Below are 27880 nucleotides of genomic sequence, written 5' to 3'. Positions count from 1 at the left end.
CCTCACCTGGTCATTTCCAATCTTTGCTCGGGGCCACGAAACTTCCAGCAGCACCTGCAGAGCTCTCAGACAGGAGGTGATGGTCTCCATCTGGTCCTCTGAATGTGGAGAACAGAGAAACTCCACGCTGATCCCTGAATGCGAGACCAACATGATTGGAGTGAAACTATGGAACAGTCTGAATATGGAATTAAAGCAATGTCCAAACATAAAACTGTTCAAAAAGAGTTATAAAAATATGATCTTCTCGATCTATAAAGAAAAGGAAAATATTTAAATTAAGTGAATGTCTCTATTTTTAAAACAAACAAACAAAAAATTCATGATGTGATATTATAGTATATAGTATATCAGAAATCTGTTCACTATTTTTATTACAAATTATATCAGTAAGGAAGCTGACTAAATATTCACTGATAATTTATGGCAAAGGGGGTGGGATTAAATAAGTGTTTACTTCTTCCCACTCCCTTTCAACATGTAAATTAATCAGAATGTTTTTTTGTATGTAATTTGTATAGTATTTTTTTTCTCTCTTATTTCTTTTCTAAATGTACTTGTATATTGTTCACATGTTGAAATAAATTACCAATCAATCAATCAATCAAAGTCAATACAATAGGACAGAATTTAATACATAAACACATTTTACTCAGCAGTTATAACCAGTTTGTTACCAAGTATGAGGTGCAATCTGTCAGTATTAATGTCTTCCGGACTCTTTGCTCCACCCACAGAGCTTCTGTTTCCCATGGAGGTAGGTGTTGCTGGTCTAGATAGGTTAGCAGGTGCTTCATCTGACATCACGAAACCTGCACACACACGTAAAGTAACAGATACTTTTACATGTATCTGCTTATTGCAATGAAAGAACAGCGGTATTAAGAGTGAGAAGGAGGAATACTAACCTGTGCTGTGGAGCCAGAGGGAGGTGGCATGGAGGATGGGAGCCCAGGACGATGTGTAATGACGTCTTGCTTGGCTGACAGTCTCTGCTGTGTAGAAGGAACCTCCTGCATGAGAAAGAGGGAGAGGAAAAAAATAAAGAAACACCATATCTCTCAAAATAAAATTATCTAATCACAGCTGTGGTCCGGATTACTTTATTAGGGGAGAAAAGCTACAGTGGGGCAAAAAAGTATTTAGTCAGCCACCGATTGTGCAAGTTCCCCCACTTAAAATGATGACAGAGGTCAGTAATTTGCACCAGAGGTACACTTCAACTGTGAGAGACAGAATGTGAAAAAGAAATCCATGAATCCACATGGTAGGATTTGTAAAGAATTTATTCGTAAATCAGGGTGGAAAATAAGTATTTGTTCAATAACAAAAACACAACTCAATACTTTGTAACATAACCTTTGTTGGCAATAACAGAGGTCAAACGTTTACTATAGGTCTTTACCAGGTTTGCACACACAGTAGCTGGTATTTTGGCCCATTCCTCCATGCAGATCTTCTCGAGAGCAGTGATGTTTTGGGGCTGTCGCCGAGCAACACGGACTTTCAACTCCCGCCACAGATTTTCTATGGAGCCCCAGATCGAGGGAGATTATCAGTGGTCTTGTATGTCTTCCATTTTCTGATGATTGCTCCCACAGTTGATTTTTTCACACCAAGCTGCTTGCCTATTGTAGAGTCACTCTTCCCAGTCTGGTGCAGGTCTACAATACTTTTCCTGGTGTCCTTCGAAAGCTCTTTGGTCTTGGCCATGGCGGAGTTTGGAGTCTGACTGTTTGAGGCTGTGGACAGGTGTCTTTTATACAGATGATGAGTTCAAACAGGTGCCATTCATACAGGTAACGAGTGGGGGACAGAAAAGCTTCTTACAGAAGACGTTACAGGTCTGTGAGGGCCAGAGATTTTCCTTGTTTGAGGTGACCAAATACTTATTTTCCACCCTGATTTACGAATAAATTCTTTACAAATCCTACCATGTGGATTCATGGATTTTTTTTTACATTCTGTCTCTCACAGTTGAAGTGTACCTCTGGTGCAAATTACTGACCTCTGTCATCATTTTAAGTGGGGGAACTTGCACAATCGGTGGCTGACTAAATACTTTTTTGCCCCACTGTATCTATACCTGGCCCTATATGAAAAAAAGAAATCAAAACAAGTTTATATCAGGACTATGAATAGCAGCTCCCCTAACAAAAATGCACAATATGCAACTGAATACATCAGCTCAGTAAAAGTAAGTTACTTTGTGTCAAACACAACACCAGGAAATAGGCTTTTGCGATATCATGACATTCAACAACCCCCAGCAAAGCTCAATACTTTGCAAAACATGAAAGAAAACTGGGGGTGAAAATAAAAAAAAACTTGTCCAAATGTACAAACAACTGGGTTATGGTTAACAAGGTTATCACGTTTTGATGTTACAGTACTTTTTTAAAACATTGTTTGCCTGGAATATGTGCTGTAGATATGAAATATACTTCTTAGTGAAATTCACAAATTTGTGCTGGAAATTCTCTCCCACCTGTTGCAGGTAGCTGTGATGAGTACTCCTGTGGGAGGGTCAGTAGTGCATAGTCCTGTAGTGCTGCCAGCCATAGACGGCTCAGTGTCGATAGCTCTGATTGGACCAACTTCAGAAGGCCCGCCCCTCCTGACTCAGAGCCTGAGCTGTCACTGGCCAGAGAGGAGACCGATGGGTCAGCTGGTCTATGAGAGCTTTCTTTTTGTTTGCTCCTCTGAACAGCTACAATGTAAACCTGACAGAAATGAAGAAAACCAGAGAAAATTGCAGCAATAATTTAATTTATTTTCTGCAGAAATATTTACAATTACAATACTCATTATCTATATAATATCTTGCCAAAAACAAGATGTTGGAGACATTTGGTGCTTAGGGCTGTTATTAAAAACACTATCAAGTCATTCTGCCTAACACGCAACAAGTTGTTATCAGGAGAGTATTGAGGTAAGTGCTATTCGAAACATTATCCCGAGCTGTATCATCAAGAATATTTTAGACACACGAATGGACGTTTGGATTCAAGTCTTTGCGCTACTATTGCTGCAGAAAAAAGCAAAACAAAAAGAGAAGTATTTTTTTCTGCAATAAAACATTTCAATAATGATGTAAGATGACGAGAAGATTCAAAAACGAACGACTAAAAAGGGTAAATACTCACCTCAGCCCAGGCTTTGAGAACAGCCAGTGTCTCCATGGCAGCAGCAGCCTCATTGTACAGCTGGCTTGACGCTTCCCTTCCACTCTGGACCTTAGCCAATGAGGAGACAAGGAGCTGGTGGACACGTCGCAGGTCACGGAGGTCACTGACTACACCACTAGCGATCCATGCACTACACACCTGTAGAGGAAAAGGCAGCATTAAAGGTAACACTTTACATCTCTGTTCATTAGCTGACGACCTGCAGGGCAGACAGAATGACCCGAGCAGCGCAGCAGTGAGGATTATGAAAATGATTACTGACAACTGTTCACCTGGCAGGCTTTGGCAGTAATGTCAGGAGGAGCATCAGCGGTGAAGGCGGGTCTGAGAGCAGCTCCAACCTGCAAACACATACAAATGAAAATACTACAGGACTCTGACACAGCAGATTCTGTAGCATCTTTTCAAATAGAAAAAAAGTCAGGATTTTCAGGAGCCCGTTTACCCCTGTGTAGTGTCACCTCTTCTTTTAGTAACTTGCTGTTGATGGCAACTAAAATCAACAGTTCAGATGAGTTACTGATCCTTACATTAGCCTGGTACTGCTCCAGGATCACATGACCGGGAAACTCTGGTTCTGGAATGGCTGAGAACTGTCTGATGATAACCAGGAGTGTTTGGAGCCCTGCTAGTCGCAGCTCATCACTGTGATCTGTTGATGCCATAAACGCCATGCGTACCAGGTCGCCAAGATGGAGGACCAGGAAATCTGAGAGAAACGGGTGAGAGATCAACGATGTCTGAGACATCCAGAAACATAAACCGAGCAAATCCCTGTGAGGTCTTACCAGTGGAGTCATGCAGGCGTCGTTCCTGAGCAAGAGGCATGTCAAAGTGAGCTGGGTCGGCAGTCTCGCACTGTGCTATGATGCGACACACACACTCCATGGCGAAACAACGTGTGGCTGAGCGCAGCGCTGTGAATGGGCCACCAGACTCAGACCGGGCTCTGAAGGCAGAGGAGTCATCATCTTTGCCAGGGTCTGCGTCTTCATCCTCCTGTTTCGACTCCAATGGGGCACGACCATCTTTAACACAGATTTTTAACGTCACAGACGCTATCAGTGACCCATTAACTCATAATCACCAGGTATTATCTTAATCCTCAGTAGTTTTCAAACAAACTGCCAGCTTTTTTCCATTCTACACATTCAAAGCAATCATCAATGAAATATTTCTTTTTCAGCTGACCCCTCCCTCCTTTTTTCTGACAGAACCCAGATTCCATAAAATAAAATTCTGTCCTTTAAAAAAAAATCTTATTCTTTATATAATTTAAGCCCTTTAACTTTTAGTCTGAAAACAGAAATGTAAACTTGAGCTTTTGGGTACTCAAAGAAACAGCTACAGGCTGCCAACCTCCTGAGCCCACCTGTAGTTGCAGACAGGACATCTTTGCAGAGCTTCAGCCAGTGGGCCAGTTTGCTGCTGGTGGCACTCGCTGCCATCATATGAACCAGAGTCTCTTGAATGTCCTTCCTCAGACTGAAGTCCGACTCCTGGTCCAGCAGAATGAACAGAGCACCTTCGAGACCGACCTCTTTTATAGTGACATCTGCTCAGACAGATCGAAAGGATTAGGTGAGCAAAGATGTAGAAGAGAGGTGCGCTGCAATAAACTGCTCATATGCTACAAACAGAAGCAAGTAACTGTGTGTAAGTGAAATTTAATGATAAAACAAAATCAAGCAAATTTCACTGCACAAAGAGAGCTTCACAAGCAATGAAACACACATCAATAAAAACGTGAGATCAACAGAAGTCAGACAACAACAGTGAGCTGAAGGGCCAGAGAATAAAGTTCATTTATTATCAATCCAAACAAAAAAAAAAATGGACTGGTAACACTAACAAACTGAAAAATGCAGTCCTGTTAAAAAAGAAGGCTGATAATCATCATAGTTTCCAGAAAATGTCTGTTTCTTCTCACCAATTTGCGTGTTGTCTCGTCTTGGGAGCTCTTTGACCAGAGCAATGGCATGCTCAGAGACCTCCAGCGCTTCCCGCTGGACAAGCTGGCGCAAACACGCCACCACGGCCCGGCGCAAACATAGGAACGAGCTGCACAGGTTTGCCTGAAACACAAACACACAGTTCACACACATAACAACTCTACCTGACACTGTACTTTTTCATCAGGGGAAAGCATGCTGCTAAAGACAGTGTTTCATCCAGGAGTTGTTTCCACCAAATCTTCAAGGTCCGCAGCTGCGGACCTTAACAACAATATGGAACAGTATTCTCTCAAATAATAACGTTTACAAGTTCCTAAAACTGAGTTTGAGTGGAATACTTTGTTTTGTTTTTAAAAGTCTGGCTAACAGCACAAAAAACAAAACCGGTATATTTTTGGGTTTAATATTCACATTAAAAATTCTACAATTATAGAATATTGTGCTTTTAATCAAACTTTGTTGTATGAACAAACAAAAACAATCTACAAACTAATAGTAGCAACACTTTCTCCAGAGGAAACACTGTGGGGGATAAAAAAACAAAGGAGGAACTTTTTGTCAGAACTGCACTTGAGGCTGTTAATGTGTTAGCTGAAAAGCAAACAAAGTGAGAGTAGATAGTAAATTAAGAATAAACACTCAAAGAATAAGAAAAAAAAACTTAATTAATACTGTAAAACAGGGAAAAAGGTTAAAATTCTGCAAAACAGAAAACTGAGCTGACAGGATTCATTCCAACAGAATGGTGTGTTCATAAGTGACGAGGAGCTGTGTTAAAACAGAGTGTCAGTGACACAGTGACTCTGGGCGATACGGGCATCTTTTTTGAGATCACATTTAAAACTGTTATTTATAACAAATTTCTGAGCTGGCATACCCTGAAAAATGCAACTGTAAAAGTAGTACAAATAGGCACTATACAACTACTATACTACTGTGTTAACAGCCTGAGGTGTGTCTAAAAATCTCAATACGCCTTCCTAAGATATGTTCCAATACCTAGCTGATGTATAGATATTTCCACTAACAGTTAAGCAGATGGTGATGTTTGTGGAAAATCAATTTTGTGGTTCTTCCTGGATGAACCACAAAATGTCAGCTAAGGAAGAACAGCCAAGTCTGAAGCTGCTAATCAGGATCCTGATTAAACAAAGCCACAAAAGCAATCATTTTGTGCTTAAATAAAGAAATAATATAAAAATAATCTAAAATCTTTCCTATCTGTCTAAGTTCTCAGGATATTTATTGTGAAAGGAACTTTGTGTGAAGAGTATTTTTATCGCCCAGACCAAGGTCACAGCAACAGAAAAGTCACAATGAAAAAAAAAAATGAAAAAAAAGAGATTACAAAGCTAAAACTGAGAGACAGCAGCTGCGGACCTTGGGGGGGAAAAAAAAAAGAACCTACCAATACGGAATAATCCAACAAGATCTCCTGTAAGACAGAATGATCAAAAACAACACACACTATAAATCTGGACGAACTCTAATTTCGACACAGCAGAGAAACATGGCAGGAAATGCAGTATGCAGAGATGAAATATGAATCCAGTCGAGTTTGGACAAGTTGTGTCTGTCAAACAGGAAGCATGCTGATGTTTAACAACATTTTATCAAAACTGAACCCAACAACCCTATAACAGCCATGACCGTGTATAAAACCTTTTTGTACTCAATGTCCCTCTGCGATTAATAAAGTCTCTCTGATAGAATAGAATAGAATAGAATAGAGAACAGAATAGAATAATCCTTTAATTGTCCCACAAGGGGAAATTTGGTTGTAACAGCAGCAGAATGAAAAACACATATACAAACAAACAGTACACAGCACACATACACAACATACACATTTTTTTTACACATTTACATCAAGGCCAATAGTTACCAAAAACAGAGTTCTGTATAGTTATTAATATTAAATAAAATTAAATACAGATAAGAGGCCCAGGTTGTAGTGTGAATCGGTTGATAAGATAGTGCAAGTTACAGCACTGATGTAAACATCTATGTTTGTTGGGAGCTATATTGATTGTACAGTCTGACAGCCGCAGGAAGGAAGGACCTGCAGAAATGCTCCTTCATGCATCTAGGAGCATGGATAAAGTCTCTCTCTGAAACACCATATTTTAACATATTTTAATAATAAACATCTAGTGACAAATCAGGAAAAAAAATCAGAATATTTGTCAAATATTTTGCAATTATTTGTTCTTTTTACCCCGAGTCACCTCAAATGGGCTGGCATTCATCAGCCTATCAGTCCACTGTTTACCTCAGCTGTCAATATGCCGGGTTTTCACATCTATTTACTCTGGAGGAGGGTGTAAAGCTGCATTTGTGAAAGCAATCTGATTTGTGGCGATGACTCAATTAACCTCTTTTTCAAGGTATCCCTTGAAAAAGAGGTTTTTAATCTCAATGGGATCTTCCTAGTTAAATAAAGGTTAATAAATAAATAAATAAACCTCACTTCCGCCCCATGACAGCGACACTGATGGTGTAATTATGTAATCAAACTGTTTATCATAGGGAAAGTGTCATTTTTAGAACATTTGAGCCCAATGTTAGCTAGTTAGCTTATAAATAGCTGCTACTTTTACACCCAGTACTTTGTCAGCTATCTGGTGATGGGTCGCATGTTTTATCTGTTGACAGTAACTAACTGTGACAATATAGTAGTAATAAATAAGTATGTTTATGCACATTTTCTTATGTTAGAGTTTCTTATGTTACCCTGGAGCCAGCAAAAACTGCTATCAAGCCTTTGTGATAACTGGCTTCTAGAGCTGTGGAGGGATTTAGAGCCACTCATCTTTGCAGAACCACTGGAGGGTTTTCGAGCATAAACCCCCTTTTTTAAAGTCATGCCACAGCATCTCAATTGGATTCAGATCAAGATTTTGAGTAGGCCAATCCAAAGTTGTCTTTTTGTTTTCCTTAAGCCATTCAGAGGCGGACTTGCTGATGTGTTTTGATTTCATTGTCCTGCTGAGAAACCCAAGTGTGCTTCACCTTGAAATCACTATTTCACACAGGGTAGATTTGGATTTTTTCCCCCTTAACAATAAACACCATTTAGAATCTGCGTTTCATGTTGACTTGTATTATTTTTGACTAATATTTACATTTTTTGACGATCTGAAACATTTTAGTGTGACAAACATATAATGTCACATATAGTGTGACTGAGGCTTTACAGAAGTAGAGTTTTAAGCTTTGGTGTTTACAATATCAATGAATAATCATAAGGTGAGGTTTAAAAAATATACTTTCTTTGCCAGAAAATGTGATAAATGTCAACTTTTTTGGTCCTTGTTTTCTTTTGTAAATACAAAAAAAGGTTTCTTGACCAGTGTTTCCCAACCACTATGTGCCGCGAGAAATGAGTAGGTACGCCTAGGAAGATTATCTGGTTCCAACTGATTAGTACTCTAAATCACCAGCGTGAGTAATAGGCAGAACAATTACATTCTCTTCCACTAGAAAGCAGTACAACTACCTGCTATAATTAAATAGAATGCCAACTGCCAGTAAAACAGTCATGCTGTGAGTGAGACAACGCGGCACGTAATAGCAATAGATAAATATTTGAAAAGAATCTGACCTGGGTCCTGGAGAAAATCCTGACCCAGATGAAGGCCCTAGCATGAGTAGTGGCCAGAAGAAAGCAAAAAAGGTATCCTGGGGACAAACCAAAACCAATTCTGCTATGCCTGGTGCATAGGGAAAAATGATCAATATGCTTTTTGTGACCTTTTTGTTTGGTGGTGTGCCGTGTGATTTTTCTAATGTGAAATATGTGGCGTGGCTCCAAAAGGTTGGGAAACACGGTTCTAGTCAGCTTATAGAAAAGAAAAAGCTATAGAAAGCCATGCCTCCTCAGGTGTACTTACACAGAGTACAGGTACAAGGCTGGTCAGGTTGACGTGTGGAGGTGAGAACATGTGCAGCTGTTGCAAACAGGAAATGGCCCTGGCCTGAACAAGACAGTCTGGACTGTCTTGCATCACTCCACATGCAACCAGACAGCTGGAGCGCAGACCAGACACTGCTGCGCCAGTACCTGGAGTCAAAAACACAAATCACTTACACATCCCTAAAACATTCTCTAATTTTGAAACTGTCCTTGGGTATGACAAAGGGGTTCCATACCCTGCAGGTCTGGGCCCAAACAGGTGATCAGGCAATGCAGGCAGCGTCCTAGGCTGTAGTGCACCTCAGGGTGGGTGGGTGGAGTGGAGAGCAGCAGCCGGAGCACGAGAGTGAACGATGGTTCCGCATGGGTTCTATAAAGACCACCTGACAGGTCGACCACCAGAGAAAGACTGTGGAGAGACCAGGTCTGGACACAGAGATACACAAAAGGTATGACCAGCAAGAAGGGAAAAAACCAAAAAAACCCAAAAACAAAACAGAAACCTGATCCAGTCTTAACTTTCTCACCTTAAATCCTTTATACCTTGAGACTTGAACAAATCAAACGAAGCACCCTTTGCAGAGCAGAAGGAATGCACATCAAGTTGCCTATTAGCCAACCCTTCTCCTGATTTAAGCAACAGTTGGGTGGGGCTTTTGTGCTCACACCTAGAGCTTAGACTTTAGCTTAGCTTGTTATTCTCCGATGTAAACGTGGTTCTTATATCTTTTACATTTGTACATATAGAGTCAAACATACAGATATTCCCCCACTTGTCCCTAAGCAAGTTGCAGATTATACCAGATACTGCACTTAAAGTGTACCTCTAATTCCAAGTCACTTAAAACAAAGTAATGACTTGCCAATCTCATAAACCAATATTTTCTTTACAGGAACATAAAGAACATATCAAATGTTTAAAATGAGACATTTTACTATTTCATAATAAACATTTGATATTTCCTAACGTCTATTGTAAAAACAATGGGTTTATCAGATTTGCAAGTCATTGCATCTTGGTTTTATTTACACAGCCTGCCGACTTTTTCAGAATTGGGGTTTTAAGTGTTGCAGAAGTGTAAGCAGTAAAGAAATAGTGCAATTTAGCTTGAAGGTTCCTGTAATGTGGTTTGGTGGAGAACAGAAGCATAATGAAATAATTTATCAAATGTTTTTCTCAATTTTCTCATTCTGGTATACAGACAGATAGATTTAGAAGTGTGTAAGGGTAAGCGTGTACCTGGACCTCGGGTGAGGTGCTGTCCTGGCTCAAGGTGAACAGGACTCCCAGACAGGTGGACAGGTGTTGAGGTGAGCTGATTCCTCCAGTGTAGCGGTATAGCGCCCCCAGAGCCAGGGCATAGCCACTGCGTGATGCCGCATCTCGAGCAGTCTTCAGCCTGCAGACACGATCAACAAAGTCAGCTGTGATATTAACCAACATTATATTCATGAAAAACGTCCAACTCTATTTGTTCTAGTCTCCAGGGACTGCTTTTAATTCATTTAACACAGCCAATATCCAATGCTAGAGTATGAAAGAAAAACTACAGGTTTTGGTAAGGTACAGGTTAGTGGTCATTTAGTGGCCTATTCTGCTCTTGCATAATTTGAAAAAAAAAAAACCCCAAACAAACAAAAAACATATTTATGTTAAACAGGGTCGTACAGGAGATTAACTGAGGTGTTGCACATAGATAAACATTTACTATTGAAGACTGAAAATCATGCAATAAGATCAGTGAAGTCCAGGAACAAAAATGTGAAATTGGGACACTAAAATCCCACAGCTGCAGTTTTCTTTTTTTAAACGACAGACATCAACTGTCATCGTTTCCTGTCTTGAACACAGTGTGATATCTTTGGGTCCAGACTCATAACCACAGCTATGTGAAATTTGTTTTGAACTATTTCTGGCTTATTATGCAACTTCTGTGTGTTTCAGTATATTTTTGTATCATGACCTACTTTGTTTATGCTGTTGCTCTTTTAAAGAGAGCACAGATCCAGATCAGTTTCCTGGACGTTTTTGCCTTTCCCCTGCATTCTGTGGCAAGAACTCCTAAACGAACCAACTAACTAAAAAACTTGAATTTTGACTACTATAACTATTTTCATCAGTGGGATGAAGACAAGTGTAAGAAGTGGTACACAAAGCTATGATTTAACATCTGCCCACCTATCAAAGCAGAGCAGGGAGATAGAGACAGTGAACCCTGGATCTCCAACCACTTGAACCAGTCGGGCTAGACCTTCAGCAGCCAGGCAGCGTAGCAGAGGACTGGTGCTTTCCAGTGCCCCCAACAGGAGCGACAAGGCTGGGGGCCGGATCTCCTCAGGCCCCAGAGAGCCCCGATTGCTACCTTGATGCTGAGGAGAGGTTAGTTATGGTTATTTTGTGATAAATTCATGAATTGTGAAAGGTTTATGTTTTTCAGAGACTGGAGCAAAGTTATGCTTAAAAAAAATTTGTGATGCACAATTACTTTTTTTTTTTTTTTTTTTTGGTAAATGGACATCTTGGTGATGTTAAAAAAATGAGACTCCTAACAGTCTGTAAAGTAAGTATTGTCTCTCTAAATGTCACTCTCCAGCACGGGTGTCAAACTCCAGGCCTTGAGGGCAGGTTTTAGATGCGTCCTTGATCCCACGCAGCTGATTTAAATGGCTAAATTACCTCCTCAACATGTCTTGAAGTTCTCCAGAGGTCTGGTAATGAACTAATCCTTTGATTCGGGTGTGTTGACCCAGGGTGATATCTAAAACCTACAGGACACCGGCCCTCGAGGCCTGGAGTTTGACACCCCTGCTCTACAGTCTCTTGAATTTTCTACAAAGAGATGCTGTGACCCCTGTGGTTGGCCCTGAGAGCTTTGCCTCAATACCACTCTACCCTGTCTGTGTTGGCAGACCACTCCAGCTTGTGATCCAGTTGAACTCCCAGATACTTGTAAGGATGTGACTATTTCGACATCAGTCCCACCAATGCAGACAGGGTCGGGATCTGTTCCTGCCAAAGTCTACCACCAGCTCCTTTGTTTTGGCCACATTCAGCTGCAGGTGATTCACCTCACACCACCACCTCATGAAGCAATCAATCAGTCCTCTGTACTCCTCTTCCCATCCCATGTGCATACTTCCAATAATGTCTGTGTCGTCAGAGAATTTCTGGAGGAGACAGGTTTCTGTAATATACTTTAAGTCGGCCGTATAGATGGTGACGAGGAAAGGGGACAGAACACTTACCTGGGGTGTTCCTATGTTGCTGTTCAGACTCTCAGACACAGTCTGTAAGATGATCAATGTCACTGCCATGTGGTTCATACAGGGCATTCCAGTTGATGGCTTCCAAAGCCCCACAAAGTGTCTCCCTAGCCTCCTGAGACCACCTCTTCACAGTTTTTACAGTCACTGACGTCCGCTGAACCACTGGCCTATATGCTGCTATGAGCAGTACAAGGTTGTGATCTGACCTGTCCAGTGGAGGGAGGGCAGTGGAGGTGTAGGCATCTCTGACAGTAGTAAAAAATAGGTCCAGTGTTCTATTGTCTCTTGTGATGCATTTTACAAACAAACATCTTGTTCTCAAGTTATCGCAATCACCGGATTCTTACAAAAACGTACTCTGACCCTAAGGGGGAATGCACTGAGATTTAAACTTGTCTGAGATTTTTAATAAATGTACCTTGTATTAATTTAAATTGATCAATTTAAAAATCCAAGGCGACTTCCTACTTGAGTTATCACATTCGCAAACTTAGGTGTCCACGCCACCTGCCCATCAACCTTTTAGAACTGAGCGGTAAAAAATCAACAGTAATAGCAAACACAGTTAACCAGCTAACTACACAATATGCATCTTGGTCCTGAGAGTGGTATGCTGATCTCTTGGGTACTATACAATACACATGCGTATTGTATAGTGCACTATTACGGAGCATAGAAAGTGCAGTTTAGTGTGCATCTCATCACTGCCTTGAAAATGCAAGATTGCACATGAAGTGTAAGGATGAGCACAAAAGATTAAAAACAGAATAATGGCAACTGTTCACTTAAACATCAGGGTTTTCATTAATACCGGTTTTCTGGAAGATACACAGGGGTTACGCAGTTGCAGTACCTTGAGCAGACTGCAGAGGGCAGCACAAAGGTGAGTCTGGATAGTCTGCTGGCGTTGACCCTTTAGCTGGTTCACCGTTTCCACAAACTGCTCCAGTATCTTCACCCTGACACACAGGACTCATTATTCCACAGCTTTCTAAGCTTGGCTTAGAAAGCTTATCTATCTGGCAGAGCTGCACCAAACTGTAGCCCTAACTGAGAACAAAAACCTGCATCTCAGATTAGGACCGTATCCTTCTAAAGAGTACAAACTTGTTGTAATGTTCAAAGAGAAAGCTGTGAGGGTTAAACTATTATAGCTCTCACCCCCTGGGGCAAGTTTTAGACATAACTGTATGTGTTCGTCACTGATGTAGTGGTGCTTATAATGCAAAGACTTTCTTCAAATATAAAGAAAGAAAATAAATAAGAATTGTAAAATGTGCAGAAGTGCTGCCTTTATTGAGGCAGCTTAAATTTTTTTGCTGTGGTTTGTTATTACAACAACATTAAGTATGCAAATGAACAGCTAAATAAATACACAATGTCCTTCTCGTGTCAGTCTGTGCTGGTTAGGCTGTCAGAGGTCGCTTACCTCTGAGCAGAGATTATGTGAGGGAACACGGCTCCAAAGAGATGGATGGAAGTGGTAGCCAGAGCGACAGGGGATGGAAGAGGAGCGGGAGCTTCGTAGCCCCTCTCACACAGACTGAAGGGGTCATTGTCCAATGATCCTCCTCCCACACTGCTACTGTGGAGCTGCAACATAAAAATAAAGCAGTCTTTCTGATTCTAATCCTCAGACTTGTCAAGTTTCTCCCCCTTTGAGCCATCACTGTTAAGAGCTGGGCTGAAGCTCACCTGTTCTTCGATGTATCTGTGGTCAGTGTCATGGAGGGCAGGGCCAGCCAGTGGTAGGTCGTCACAATGACAGAGGGGAGGCAGCAGAGAAAGCTCTGAACATGTCTGATTCAGGTTGTCCTGACCTGACACATCAGACACCAGCTGATTCATCACCAGCCCAAAACTCTCTGTAGTTGGAGAAGAAAACCGACTCACATCAACTACTGCTGCAATCTTTAGCTACCCATTAGTGTCTACAGGAACTGTTAGATATTGAAGTTCTGCAGATATGTGAAGTGACAATAAACACTGGACAGTGTGTCTATAAACACTGTCCAGGTACTCTGTTGTTTTCTCATTTTTGCCAAACTTTTACCTTCAGTAATCAGAGCTCAAAGGTTCAGCTTCAAAGTAAAAATTGCACCTTTGAAGGAAACCTCCATTTACAGTTCCAGAACACCAAAAAACAATATTCCTGAAGATATTCCTTCACCTTTACCAGATACATTCAGTGGGGCAATTTAGAATAATGCTGCAATGGCAAAAATGAGCAGATGTGAGTGGAACGTTATGTCGGTAATATAACAATATGCTGTTGTTGTTTTTAAGACACTACCAGCCAACTCATTTGAATTCTAACAATCCCTGTTCCCCAAAAAGTTGGGACATAAATAAAAACAGAATGTAATGATTTGCAATATTTTATTCACAACAGAACATAGAAAACGTATCAAATGTTTTAATTGTGAAAAGAAAAGAAAAAACCCCAAAGTAATGTAACTTTGAATTTGATGACAGCAACATGTGTCAAAAAAAAAATTTGGAACAGTGTCACTGTGCCCAGTGATAAACCACTGGGGCATAAACATCTGGAAACGGATGAGACCAGCTGCTAGACTTTTGGGAGAAAAATGTTGCCCCATTCTTGACTGACACAGGATTCTAACTGATCAATAGTCCCGAGTCCTGTTTATTATATTATTTATTTCAAAATGTTCCAGATGTTTATAACTGGTCAAACATCTGTACTACAGGCAGGCATTTCTTCAGACTCTGTGAATCTTTAAATATTATGAGCTTTATTATGCTGTAATCTTTTGCTACCCATCACTGTCTACAGGAGGTTATACAGATATGTGACCCAAGTTTTTGCAATTTTGCATCGAGGAACATTCCAATGAAATTATTCAAGATTTGTAGATTTCTCAGTTTATACATTTGAAATGTTTTCTATTGCATCCTCTTTCTTTCTTTTTTTTTTTTTAAATTAACATTTTACAAAGTGGGGACTGTTTTCCAATATGGGATTGTGAGAGCAGAACAAATAAATGTGTCAAAGACAAGCAGATCAAAAGGAACAAATAATGTACTAACAAAAATAAGTAAGTAAGCACACTTTTTATGTTTGTGTTTCTCAGAGTTTAGGGTACATAAGTTACCATGAAAGAAGAATCTATATGTTTTTGATATACAGGTGAATCCTTAGGAGTTGCTCACAACTGGTCCTGAAGACGGTGACTCAGGTGGAAAGCTGGATGTATTCAGCTGGGAGTTGCGTTACTAAAAACTAATATGAACCTGAAATCTGTGTGTAATGGCTGAGCTATTGGATGTCTAGAACAACATAAATCACTTATTGGATTATGAACTGTCTGTCTGTTAACATATTTATCTGAACCTAATATTATGAAATTGAGAAAGTAAATGAAAAGATCTGCTAAAACTAGAAAAAGTTGCATTTCCTGCAAAAATGCAGTGTGAATGCCATGTAGTGGAGTCTGCTGAAAACAGCTGAAAAGCGGTGTAGAAGCAGAAGTGCTTGCTGAAGATGGCTGTATATGTGAAAGGATACACTGAAGAGTGTCAAGAAAACAGAGTGCATGCAAGAGGGGAAGATGTGTGGCAACCGTCACAGGTAGGATTCGAACGTTTGCCACCGGGTCTCACGGCAGCTGCTCAACCAACTGAGCCTAACGAGTTCTGGTCCCAAACAAAGATATGATGAGAGAGAAAAATGTGCACTGTGGAGCAAAGCTGAAATTTGCTGAAAAGAGGTGAAGAAGCAGAACTTTGTGCTGAAAACAAGTGAAAAAGCTGAAGTTTTAGCTGAAAAGGGGTAAAGGAGCTGAAATTATTGCTGAAAAGAGCTGAAAAACTGAAATTTGTGCTGAAAAGAGGTGAAGAAGCTGACAATTCTGCTAAAAAGTGCAGAAGAGGCTGAAATTTGTGTTGAAAAGAGTTGAAAGTCTAAAATTTCTGCTGAAAAGAGTTAAAACAGTTGAACAGTTTACTGAAGAAAATGTTGCCATAAGCAGTATTTGAACCCGGCCCTCCTGCTCTGAGAACGGCAGCTTATCTCACTGAGCTAAGACATGGCTCAGCCCGGCAAGCTAAACTTGTGATCACACTGATAATGTGCTCCTTGTCAGCAAAAATCAGCCAAAAAAAAAAAAAAAAATGGCATAAAAGCTTAATATCTCAAAAAGTATAAAAGTTATGAGCACCAAAAGACATAGCAGGCATTAGCAGAAGGAGCAGAACAGTTTAAAGTTTGAATGGTGAAAATCGGCTGAAAACTGAGGGAGTAGTTAACCAGCAAAGGTCGGAGCAACTAGAATAAGGTAGAAGAATAAAGAACTAGAAAAAGTTGCATTTCCTGCGAAAATGCAGTGTAGTGGAATCTGAAAAGAGCAGAAGAAGGAGAACTATGTGCTAAAAACACTGTGTTGAAGCTGCACTCTGCTGAAAACTGCTTTATTTGAAAGGGTACACTGAAGAGTGTCAAGAAAGCAGGGAGAGTGAGAGGAGGGAAGATGTACGGCAAGGACCACAGGTAGGATTTGAAGCTGAGCCAAACTGGTTCTCAGGTGACTGAAAAGAGATGAAACTGAAAATTGTCTTGAAAAGAGGTGAAGATGCTGAAAATTCTGCTGAAAAGAGGTGAACTTTTTGAACTTTCTGCTGTAAAGAGATGAAGAAACAGAAAACTGTTCGGAAATGAGGTAAAGAAACTGAAAATGTTGCTGAAAACAGGTCAAGAAGTTAAAAATTCTGCTGAATAGACATGAATCAGCAGAATTTCTGCTGAAAAGAGGCGAAGAAGCTAAAATTTGTGTTGAAAAGAGTTAAAAAAGTTGAACTGTTTATTGAAATTTTTTTTGTCATAAGTGGGATTTGAACCCGGGTCTCCAGCTCTGAGAACGGCTGTTCATCTCACTGAGCTAAAACACAGCTCACCCTGGCGGGCAAAACCAGTGATCACACTTGTAATGTGGTCCATTGATTTTAATGGGCCAAAAAAAAAGGCAAAAAAAAGCTTAATATCGCGAAAAGTATAACAGTTATGAGCACCAAAAGATATAGCAGGCATTAGCAGAAAGAAAGAAAGAACAGTTTAAAACTTGAATGGTGAAAATTGGCTGAAAACTGAGGGACTAGTTAAAGAAATTGGCAACTAGAATAAATTTTATTCTAGTTGAAAAATTGCATTTCCTGCAAAACAGACTGATGAGCAGTCAGAATTAGATCGCGGTGAGAGGCGAAAAATGCCGTTTTTTGGTGTTACAAAACGTTGTGTAACTCAGAACGTAGGTGGGATAGAGGCATAATTCTTGCACTGGGTGAATCAGCAGACTTTGGTGTACTTTCACTGCTCTTTGTACCTCCGTCGTGGAGATATGACGAGAGAAGAAACAGCTTCATTTTCAGAGTTAGAAAACTGAGAGGAGGACAGATTTCCGCCCCTCAAACAAACGTAATTCATGGCTCAACGGTAAGATAATTGTGAAAACTGCTTCCACTGTGAGTGTCAGCAGTGTCTGAAGATATATTGGCACAAGCCTCATGTCTTAACTTCGCTTCATTAAGGAGATATGACAATTTGAAAATCCCTCCCGTTACAGGATTTCAGCACTGAGTTTCACAACCTTCCCATAGACTTTGAATGGGGAATTTTCAGACCTTGTGTCACTTCGAGGCAAATTGTGAAAAAAACGTAACTCGCACGATAATGATAGTGACACTGTCTTAAAGCCAACAAAAATACCTACGTTTTGATGTATAATTTGTGTGGGTTCAGCGAACATTGAGTAAGCAACAGGAGTTTGTTCGTACATGAAGGGATTCAGACCTTAGAGTGCACGCACTCAAACTCTCAGTCCATAGCAACGATAACAACCCATGCAAATCCTCATAATTCATACAAAAGTTAAAAATTAATTTAAGGGAAACGGTAGAACTTATGGAAAAGCTGAATTAGACAATAGTAGCAGAAGGACAGGAGAATAGTTTAAAGGTGGAATGGTGGTTCTAGGTGAAAGTATGTGGAAGTAGTTAAGCTTCAAATAATGCCACTTAGAGCATTTTATGGGATGTCTGCCATTTACTTCAATGGGAGCAGAAACTGGATGAAAAAATTAATATAGCAAAAAATATAACAGTTCTAACAACCAAAAGATATAGCTGGAAAGAGCAGAGCTGACAGAAACTGTAAAAATTTGAATGGTGATAATGGCATAAAAACTGGGGGACTAGTTAAGCGGCAAAAAACGTACGGAAGCAACTAGAAAAAGAAAAAGAAAGAATAAACAGAAACAGGATCCCAATAGTGTTAATGCCTCACAGGCATTCACACTATTGGGATCCTATTTCTCTTAATCAGGTCAGGTCCTTAGTGTGGCAATAAGGACCTGACCACATAGTTCATACTTTTGACACACTTTGTTCCCCAGTTGCTGCTTTTCCAATCCCAGGCTGCAGCTTTTCAGCTGCCAGCGACACATACACATCAACCCCCAGATCCCAGCACATTCCTTTGAACAGGGGAGGCCACAGCCTGCCACATACCCCCATCGCCCGATCTAGGCCGGGGAGTCGTCCAGCCTAGCCTACCCACCCCCAAACATCTGCGTCCCCGGCCCATGGACCAGCGGCAGGGATGAGTGGGACCAGGGGTCCAACCGCATCACCAATGTAACGGGAATGACGGACCCGACCACATATTTCACTGGTTTACACACTTTATTTCCCGGTTGCTGCTTTTCCAATCCTAGGCTGCAGTCTGCAGATGTGCCCAAGCCACACCCTGCCACAATTGGTTTTTAAACATCCACATAAAAATATATATAACTGAAATAATCAATATATTTTTTGTAGCTTTGTCTATAGGGTTATTCATGGATGCAAAAAAAGAAGAAAAATTGTGATAATAAAAGGCAGAAACAAGAGACTTTAATCAAAGGAAAGGAAAGAAGGCAATGAGATACAAAAAGAGGACAACAGGCAAAAAGATGCAAGTCAAAGGAAATGAAAAGAAGAAAGAAAATAAGTGCAAAACAGTATCAGAGGTGAAGCATTACCCTGGTAAGTTTGTGGATGCAGTAGAGCAAGCAGCTCGTATACTCTCAGCCTGTAGACGATGGACCAGCTCTTAACTGAATTGCCATAAGACCTGAATAGAGCAGGCAACCTGGAGACATAAATAAATGGATACTAAGACTATATAACTGAAAATGACATTAAACAAATTTTTTAACATACATTTAAACAATTCTATACAATTAAAACCAACGAGGCACTAACTTGGTAAGCAGAGCCACAGCACAGGTTAATGGTGTGAGTAGACGGCTGATGACTTCATCAGTCACAAGCTCTCTACAGTGCTGCAACAGGTTCTTCATCGCTGTTCAGACACACAGTTGAGAGAAATTTTAACTTTCTTTCTTAATTACACACACACACACACACACACACACACACACACACACACACACACACACACACACACACACACACACACACACCTCTTATGGTGACATCTAATTGACATCTAATTGACATAATGCTTTCCCTAGCCCCTTACCTTAACACTAACAATGAAAAATGAATGCCTAACCCCTACCTAACCATAACCCAAATTTAACCCTGTCACTGAAACCACATTTGGAGTCTCAAAAATGCCTTCCAACTTGTGGAGACACAGATTTCTGTTTGGCAGTGAGTGTACCAACCACTGAGTGCTCCAGAACGTCCTTCGAGTGTAACCTGCCACGTGAAGTAGTCCCCACGTCGGAGCTCCATCTCCTGCTCACGAAGTGAAGCAGGAAACACACATCTCCACAGTAGAAGCAGGCGGGGCAGATGGTGCTCCACCACAGCTGGACCTATAAACACAGATTAATACACAAGGCACAACAAATTCCTATCAAATCTTTCATCTCTCCAGATACAAGCTCTCCAATCTACCACAGGGCCTCCTCGGAACACCTCAATGTAGAGGAGCAGCAGCTCTGAGCCCATTCTAAATAACTGAATTCCTTACTGTGTTGCTAAAGGAAAGCCCATCCACCCCTCAGAGAAAGCTCATTGCTTGTATCTGAGATCTCATTCTTTGGAACTAACAATAATAGTGCTAATACAGTTTGACGGATTTATTGCATTTCTCACCCGAACATTTGAAACACTTTTATAATTCAAAAAAAAAAAAAAAATCATTACACTTATCTGTTTTAATTTAAGAATGTTCTGCTGGTCAGTTACAATAAATTGGAGATTTGGAGCAACAAAGAGAAAAAGCAGGAAGTGGAAGTAATTATTAGGCATGTTTGTCTCACCATCCACTTCCCTGCCTACTCTGCCGGTGCATCAACAGCAAACTACAACCTATAAAAATTTACCAGTCAACAGCTGATGGTAGAAACAGGTTACTGAATAAACTCTTTGGTGTGACAAGGGATTTAATCAAATAAAATGTTAGTTCAAAGTTTAATATTATATTGTTATATTAGAGAAGAGGAGATTTTATTGTGGTACTAGATGAAATGATGTCAGTCATGGGGACCTGTATACCATGAATTTCTTTCAGGGAAAACAAAACCTTTCAAATACTAATATCCCCTAAAGAAGCTGCAATCTGTAAGGGCATGCTTCTACTCCATCTCAAACACAATGGTAATGAAGATGTTTGCAGATCTTCACAGTTTCCTCTGGTATGGTGCAAGAAGATTTAGAGTGTAGTTCAGCAGTTTTACCCAGCGTGATTAAAGAGGAGATGAGCAGCCAGCCAGCCTGAGTCCTCTGGAGAGAAATCTGACTGTTCTGAGAGGCTGAACGGAGGAGGTCTTCTGCCAGATCCAACACCATCTACACACATAGATACACAACATAAATAATAACAAAGTGGAGCTATCAAACAAACTCATAAACAGGATTTCAGCAATAAAAGTAGTAGCCATGAAACTGTTTCAAAATAAAATTGACAAAAGCTTCAAATCACTCTAATGATGATGTGGTGATGCAATTCTGAAGATGTGTATGGCAAAATGTTCAGTGTAATAATGTGGTGCCAGTGTACACACCTTGTCCTTGGTGTGTGGAATTCCAAGTGGGCAGTGCTGCACTGCTGCCACCAGGGCAGCAATAGCAGCTCCATACCCAGCTACAGCGTCGGGTGAGGATTTCAGTGCCACTAGACGTTCGACGCAACAGTCCAGGAGGAGAGAGCAGTGAGACGGCATAGCCATGGCAACGCAGCGCAGGCACCAAGCAGCAGCCAGCCTGGCCAAGGTGGCTGGGTGAAGGAGGACAGAGATCACCGTGTCCAGGAGGGCTGGATGCATGAGTGGGAGAGACAGTCAGTCATACGCTGAGATTTTGCAGGACTTACGTCCACCTTTGTGAATACATTTGTAAATCACATTTCTTACATCACAACAAGTATTTTATTTGCCAGCTACTCTGAAAAGTAATCAGCTGCAGTGAGATGGATGTACTCCAACTTCACCATCTTAAGCTGCGATGGTATTAGGTTCTTCTCTGTAGGTTCAGTGGGCTCAGGGTATAGTGCAGTGGAAATGCTCCCAAAATTTTGAGATATATTAGAGACATTAGCCAATATAAAAATAAAAAAAAACACTGTTGTGCTTTGTTCTACCTCCAGTATGACCATCTCAAAGTCTTGGGAACATTTCCAGCTAGAAGAGGCGCACCCTTAATCAGCAATGTACAACTGGAGTTAGTATCCACCTCACAGCAGTGTGGAAGATGTTGCATAATATGTGATGCATAGAGAGACACAGAGGTGGTTACAAAGAAAGAAACAAAGAAAGAAATATCTAAATTAAAACTGCAAGCAGTGATAAGAGGGCTTTTGCACTTTGGTGCACACCCTGGCTTGCTGTGGTCGAGCTGTGTTGCGATCCACCTTTGCTATAACTGAGCCTGGGAACTCATTGTTGTGGGCAGACTGATGGTCTGCTATGCCCACTAAATGGTGGTGGAGAATACCCACTAATTATGCATCCGCTCCTATATATCATGAACAGAACTACCAATGAATTTTATATACATGGGATGATAAGATGTTCATTAAAGTACAATAGAAATGTTTAATTTTTACTGTGAAACATCATCAGTGTTTGAAGTTTATTCATGGTATCACGGACACGCCCTCCAAAAAAAATCTCTTAAATCCCAGGAGGAGTTTGAAAAAGTACAAGTGGTGGGAAATGCAAAAAAGATGTCAAAATCAACTATTAAATTCAAAATGGGGGACTTATGGCTGGTCGGGTTTAGGACATCAATCCAAAATAATTTTTGTGTCTCTTAGGATGTTACATGGGTGTGCCAAATTTCGTACATGTATGTGAACGACAGAGGTGGAGTTAATTGTTTGCAAATTTATAGGCGCTATGGAAGCATTCTGCACTGTACATATCTAAGACCAATAAAATACACAAGTTTTCACAAGACCTGATGTGTGTGCAAAAATTTTTAATGGGATTTTGAGCATGGTTAAACTGTCAACAAGGTGACTCGTTTCCCTGAACAACAATAAACGGAGCAGATACAATAAGCCTTTTGCACTGTCAGCGCTCAGGCCCTAATGAGTGTCTTTAACACTATAGAAAAACACATCTTGCAGACCTGTGGTAGTGTCTGTGAGCAGGGGGGCCGCAGAAGATCCCAATCCCTGAACCAATGCTCCCATTTCCAGCAGGCAGCAAACCAACATGTGCTGACTGGCTGAGACATCTGCAGACGAGACTTTGGTCTCCACGTTCCTGTCAGTCAGAGCAGCATCTAAACACACATCATCAAAAACATGCATACTTTTACTAACACTTAATAAATAATGACACTGTAAATCAAATGGCTTCAGAAGCCAGTTACACCAAATATGGATATGGACGTTATTGCCTTTTTTTTTAAAGCACATTTTACTAAATAAATCTGGCAAAACAATACCCCAGCAACCCCAGCCCCATTTTCACCTATATAAGGTGATTCCTGTGCATCCTACAGGAGTTGATAATAACTTCACTGAAAAATTTGATAGGTGATGTGTCATAAAAGCTCAGATTCTCCAACATTCAGAAATGAAGGTCAAGATTATCACTGTAAGACTGTCAACGTTGGGGGGGGGGAAGTGTTGCTGTTACTTTGTTTTAGCTACTGGCTGTACTTTGGAATACAGTTGTTCTCACATCAGGTTTCAGGGGTGTTGCTCCCAAGAGACAGTTGTATTTGTTTGAGTAACACAGTGAACTTAGCTTCACATTTGGCCTAAACGTACCACAAGGTTGTTATTTATAATACTTTTCATTATCAAAATGGAAAATATTCATAATATTTGGATGATTCTTCAGCTTCAAATGTTCAAAAATAGTGGGAAAAAAAGAGTTACTCCCAAAAGTCAAAATAAATTCTAGAGTTCAGAAAAAAATAAGGTAACAAATCTGATACAGCAAAAATTCACATCTGAGAAGCTAGTACCTGTAAAATTGTTTATATTCATATGCAGTGACTTTAATCAGTTGGTACAACTGATATTTTCCTATATGATTTTTAGCATTATTTCCATAATGTTCCTTCAGGAGCTATTCTAGCAATCATAACATGCTGTTATTGAGTGAATTATATATATTTTTTAATACATTTGTCTAATACAGAGAAGACAGCCATATACAGAATTTCCTTTCACCAAGCTCACCAACTGCTCGTTTCTGTGTGGCCACAGCGAGACAGAGCTGTTTTACAGCGTTGATCTGGGCCTTCTCTCCCAGCAGAGACCCCAGAGTGCTCCTCAGGATAAAAGAGACACACTGACGCGTCACTGCAGCATCAGCTGGTGTCTGCGTTGCCCTGACGTGTGACGCCAGCTCCATCAGCAAGGACAGGAAAGCAGGGAAGTTGGCTTCAAGCCAGGAGCTGCCCAAAGTGGAGACAAACACCACGTAGGCCTGAGAGGCAGGGGAGAGTGAGTTCACAACAAAAATCTAAATAGCATGATTCCATGCTGTCACTGTGGTTCACCTGTGTAACTCCGATGCGGACGTCCTTGCTGACAGAGCTTGTACCCTTGAGCATGTCTCCACTGGCTCGGAGAAAACCCCCTCCACCCCGCAGAAACCCTCCAGACAGTAATTCCATGACCTCCTCCAGGGAGCATTGACTCCGAGCACCCTGCCTGGGGGCTGCAGGGGAGGAGGGGGGCAATAGAGTTTATTGATCTCATATATGTGCAAATAGCTGTCTGAACATACATGTAAATGCCAACGTGGAGGGTTGGTAATTCAACTCACCCAGCAATTACAATGTGAGACTGCAAATCTAATAAACACTGGGAAGCTCTAACTGCAATTGTACAACTCCAATAATGTAATCTAATGGCCAATTAAATTACATAATAATATGTAATCTGTGAATATGTCTTCACTGACATACTGATTGTTGAACTTGTCATCTATTGTCATAACCTGATGCAGAGAGCTGCTTATTTATAGGTACAGTGCAGCGGGAGGAAAAAAAAATTTTTTGTAAAAAATACAAAGTAGCTTTATTTATTTTTTGGGAAGCTGAGTTCAGTTTCACACCCAGTAACACCCAAGAATGATTACTGCTAGATTGGTTAAAAAAAGAAATCACAAAAATAGAACGGATTTGACAAACTGGAATAGGTTGAAAGACCTGAAAAAGCAAAGCATGATTCCATAATCTAAAGAAACAGATGAAAGACAAATTTATTAATATTCATCAGTCTGGAAAGGGTTACAAAGCCATTCCTAAGACTTTGGATATTCCAGTGAACCATGGTGACAGCCATTATCCTTGGCAAAAAAACCAGTCTTTTATGACCCCTAAGCCTTTTGGGAAAATATTCTGTGGATTGAGAAGAAAACAAAAGTTGAACTTGAGTCCCACTAAATCTGACACAAAACTAAACACAGCATTTTATTAAACTAACTTAAAGCATGGTGGTAGTGTCATGGTCTGGGGCTGCTTTGGGTTCTGCTGTACATATTACAGAGCCCTATTTTGGGGTCATACCAGTGAACTGTCGCGGTTCCACAGCAGCAGCTAGGAGAATTCCCAGCAGTTTGGATACAGACACTCTGACGTTGTAGTTTGATCCTTCAAAAGCTCTGAAGCACACAGTGGCCACATTCTCCAGCTCACTGGTCCACAAGAATGCAGCCTCTCTCTGCAGCTCCAACAAAACCTGACCGGATGACACACAGAAGTACTTAGCTATCCAAACATCTGAGCCGAAAATGAGCACAAACCAAGACAAAGTTTCATAGACCTCCAGATTCAGATTGTTTTTTAAAACTAGCTGCATGGAAGGAAATCAAACCTAAACTGACAGGGTGTTACAAGAACAATAAATAATAAATAATGTCAAATGAGACATGACGGCTGCTGTTACCTTGGCAGCAGCACAGCGTACAGCCATGGACCGGTCTGTCAGACAGGCTCTCACTACCTTGTAGATGTCACGGTGACATGACACTGCACTGACACCCAAACCTCGAAGGATCCTCTCCATGCTGAGCATGATCTCATAGCGACCCTGAGACTGAGAGCAGCACAGAAGGTTATTTGTGAAAAATCATCTCACAAATCTGCAGTTGTTCTGATAAAAATCTTTCTTTATCTTATAACTACTTTGACCTGTTCAAGTGAGAAAAGCCCTTCAAAATCTCAATCAGAATATCTAGGTAACATTTTCAGCATTTATCACTACACAGTTTCAGGGCAGGCAGGGATGTCACACACATGAGCCAGAGCCAGAATTAGCCTAAAGGTGGTGGTGTCAGAAGTCCATTCCAATGTGCTGTTTTTTTTTCATTATTTCCCAAAGTGAAATTAATTACACACACAAACACATGCACGTTTTCTTTGAATTACCACAAATTACAGAACAAGGTCCTGATAATGAACTGCATTTTCTTTCCTATAATTGTATGTAAGAGCTGTGGTGATGTATTTCTTTGTTTTACTAAAACCGCATGTCTTGGATAATGTGGAAAATATTATAAATCTATTATTGCAGGTATTTGTCCTAGGACATCACAAAGATCCAATGTATAATTAAACTTCTTTAACCTGAAAGAAAGGGAAATAATTTGGAGGTGTTTTTAAAGGTTGCCGGGCAACAGTTTTAGAGGACCCCTCTATATAGTGTTAGACAAATATTCAGCCATACTTGTGCCAGAGCTACAAACTTGATGATAGCTACTAAAAGCTTCTGGTTGAGATAAAACTTAAGTAAATATATAAATGTCCCTGTGTTATATATTTGACCCAGATCCAAAATGAATTCAAACCCAGTTCTTGTTATTTAAAGCCAGATGTGTGCTGTACAATCATTCTATCTCGGAAAGAATTACATATTAATGTCTGAATAAATGTCTGGTTTGTGGTTAGTCTGCATGTGTCCCTTTTTTGTTCCAGCAGAATCACTGACAATTTGTTAAACCTGCTTTAGTCTTTTCTACATCTTTCTGAAACTTACAAAAGCAGGAGATAAGTGAACAAACCTCAGCACTCTTCATAGCCTTCAGCAGGCAAACTAACGTATCTTTGAAGCAGCCGATGAGCATCCGACCAAGCTGTTCATATAATGTGCCAAGACATGCAATGGCTGCCCTGAAAAACACATAAGAAAACAGTAAATGGACTGGCACTTACAGGGAGTGCAGAATTATTAGGCAAATGAGTATTTTGTCCACATCATCCTCTTCATGCATGTTGTCTTACTCCAAGCTGTATAGGCTCGAAAGTCTACTACCAATTAAGCATATTAGGTGATGTGCATCTCTGTAATGAGAAGGGGTGTGGTCTAATGACATCAACACCCCATATCAGGTGTGCATAATTATTAGGCAACTTCCTTTCCTTTGGCAAAATGGGTCAAAAGAAGGACTTGACAGGCTCAGAAAAGTCAACAATAGTGAGATATCTTGCAGACGGATGCAGCAGTCTCAAAATTGCAAAGCTTCTGAAGCGTGATCATCGAACAATCAAGCGTTTCATTCAAAATAGTCAACAGGGTCGCAAGAAGCGTGTGGAAAAACCAAGGCGCAAAATAACTGCCCATGAACTGAGAAAAGTCAAGCATGCAGCTGCCAAGATGCCACTTGCCACCAGTTTGGCCATATTTCAGAGCTGCAACATCACTGGAGTGCCCAAAAGCACATGGTGTGCAATACTCAGAGACATGGCCAAGGTAAGAAAGGCTGAAAGACGACCACCACTGAACAAGACCCACAAGCTGAAACGTCAAGACTGGGCCAAGAAATATCTCAAGACTGATTTTTCTAAGGTTTTATGGACTGATGAAATGAGAGTGAGTCTTGATGGGCCAGATGGATGGGCCCGTGGCTGGATTGGTAAAGGGCAGAGAGCTCCAGTCCGACTCAGACGCCAGCAAGGTGGATGTGGAGTACTGGTTTGGGCTGGTATCATCAAAGATGAGCTTGTGGGGCCTTTTCGGGTTGAGGATGGAGTCAAGCTTAACTCCCAGTCCTACTGCCAGTTTCTGGAAGACACCTTCTTCAAGCAATGGTACAGGAAGAAGTCTGCATCCTTCAAGAAAA

General features: G+C 40.7%; 1 protein-coding gene across 2 annotated transcripts in view; it reads right to left on the bottom strand.

Annotated features, from left to right (window-relative positions):
• heatr5a (HEAT repeat containing 5a) overlaps positions 1-27880 on the bottom strand; it is a 54180-nt gene that overhangs the window by 8986 nt on the left and 17314 nt on the right. Inside the window, exons 4-32 of one of the 2 annotated variants that reach the window (XM_005728553.1) lie at positions 26822-26930; positions 25708-25857; positions 25329-25500; positions 24315-24475; positions 23992-24241; positions 22926-23081; positions 21359-21609; positions 21032-21143; positions 20012-20164; positions 19584-19683; positions 19361-19470; positions 14022-14191; positions 13756-13919; positions 13180-13285; positions 11239-11429; positions 10300-10459; positions 9296-9485; positions 9037-9206; positions 6552-6578; positions 5119-5263; positions 4561-4743; positions 3977-4216; positions 3719-3897; positions 3461-3529; positions 3147-3326; positions 2489-2723; positions 909-1013; positions 678-812; positions 7-134 (exon numbers count right to left, since the gene is read on the bottom strand). In XM_005728553.1, coding sequence (XP_005728610.1) covers positions 7-134; positions 678-812; positions 909-1013; positions 2489-2723; positions 3147-3326; positions 3461-3529; positions 3719-3897; positions 3977-4216; positions 4561-4743; positions 5119-5263; positions 6552-6578; positions 9037-9206; positions 9296-9485; positions 10300-10459; positions 11239-11429; positions 13180-13285; positions 13756-13919; positions 14022-14191; positions 19361-19470; positions 19584-19683; positions 20012-20164; positions 21032-21143; positions 21359-21609; positions 22926-23081; positions 23992-24241; positions 24315-24475; positions 25329-25500; positions 25708-25857; positions 26822-26930 — 4501 coding nt within the window. The remainder of the gene's footprint in view (positions 1-6; positions 135-677; positions 813-908; positions 1014-2488; positions 2724-3146; positions 3327-3460; positions 3530-3718; positions 3898-3976; positions 4217-4560; positions 4744-5118; positions 5264-6551; positions 6579-9036; positions 9207-9295; positions 9486-10299; positions 10460-11238; positions 11430-13179; positions 13286-13755; positions 13920-14021; positions 14192-19360; positions 19471-19583; positions 19684-20011; positions 20165-21031; positions 21144-21358; positions 21610-22925; positions 23082-23991; positions 24242-24314; positions 24476-25328; positions 25501-25707; positions 25858-26821; positions 26931-27880) is intronic. The other variant, XM_005728554.1, reaches the window with a different exon arrangement.

This window comes from Pundamilia nyererei, unplaced genomic scaffold (assembly GCF_000239375.1).
Source record: "Pundamilia nyererei isolate P.nyererei 1_Seehausen unplaced genomic scaffold, PunNye1.0 scaffold00029, whole genome shotgun sequence".
Taxonomy (NCBI): Eukaryota; Metazoa; Chordata; class Actinopteri; order Cichliformes; family Cichlidae; genus Pundamilia; species Pundamilia nyererei.
This window is presented reverse-complemented; position numbering and strand designations above follow the sequence as displayed.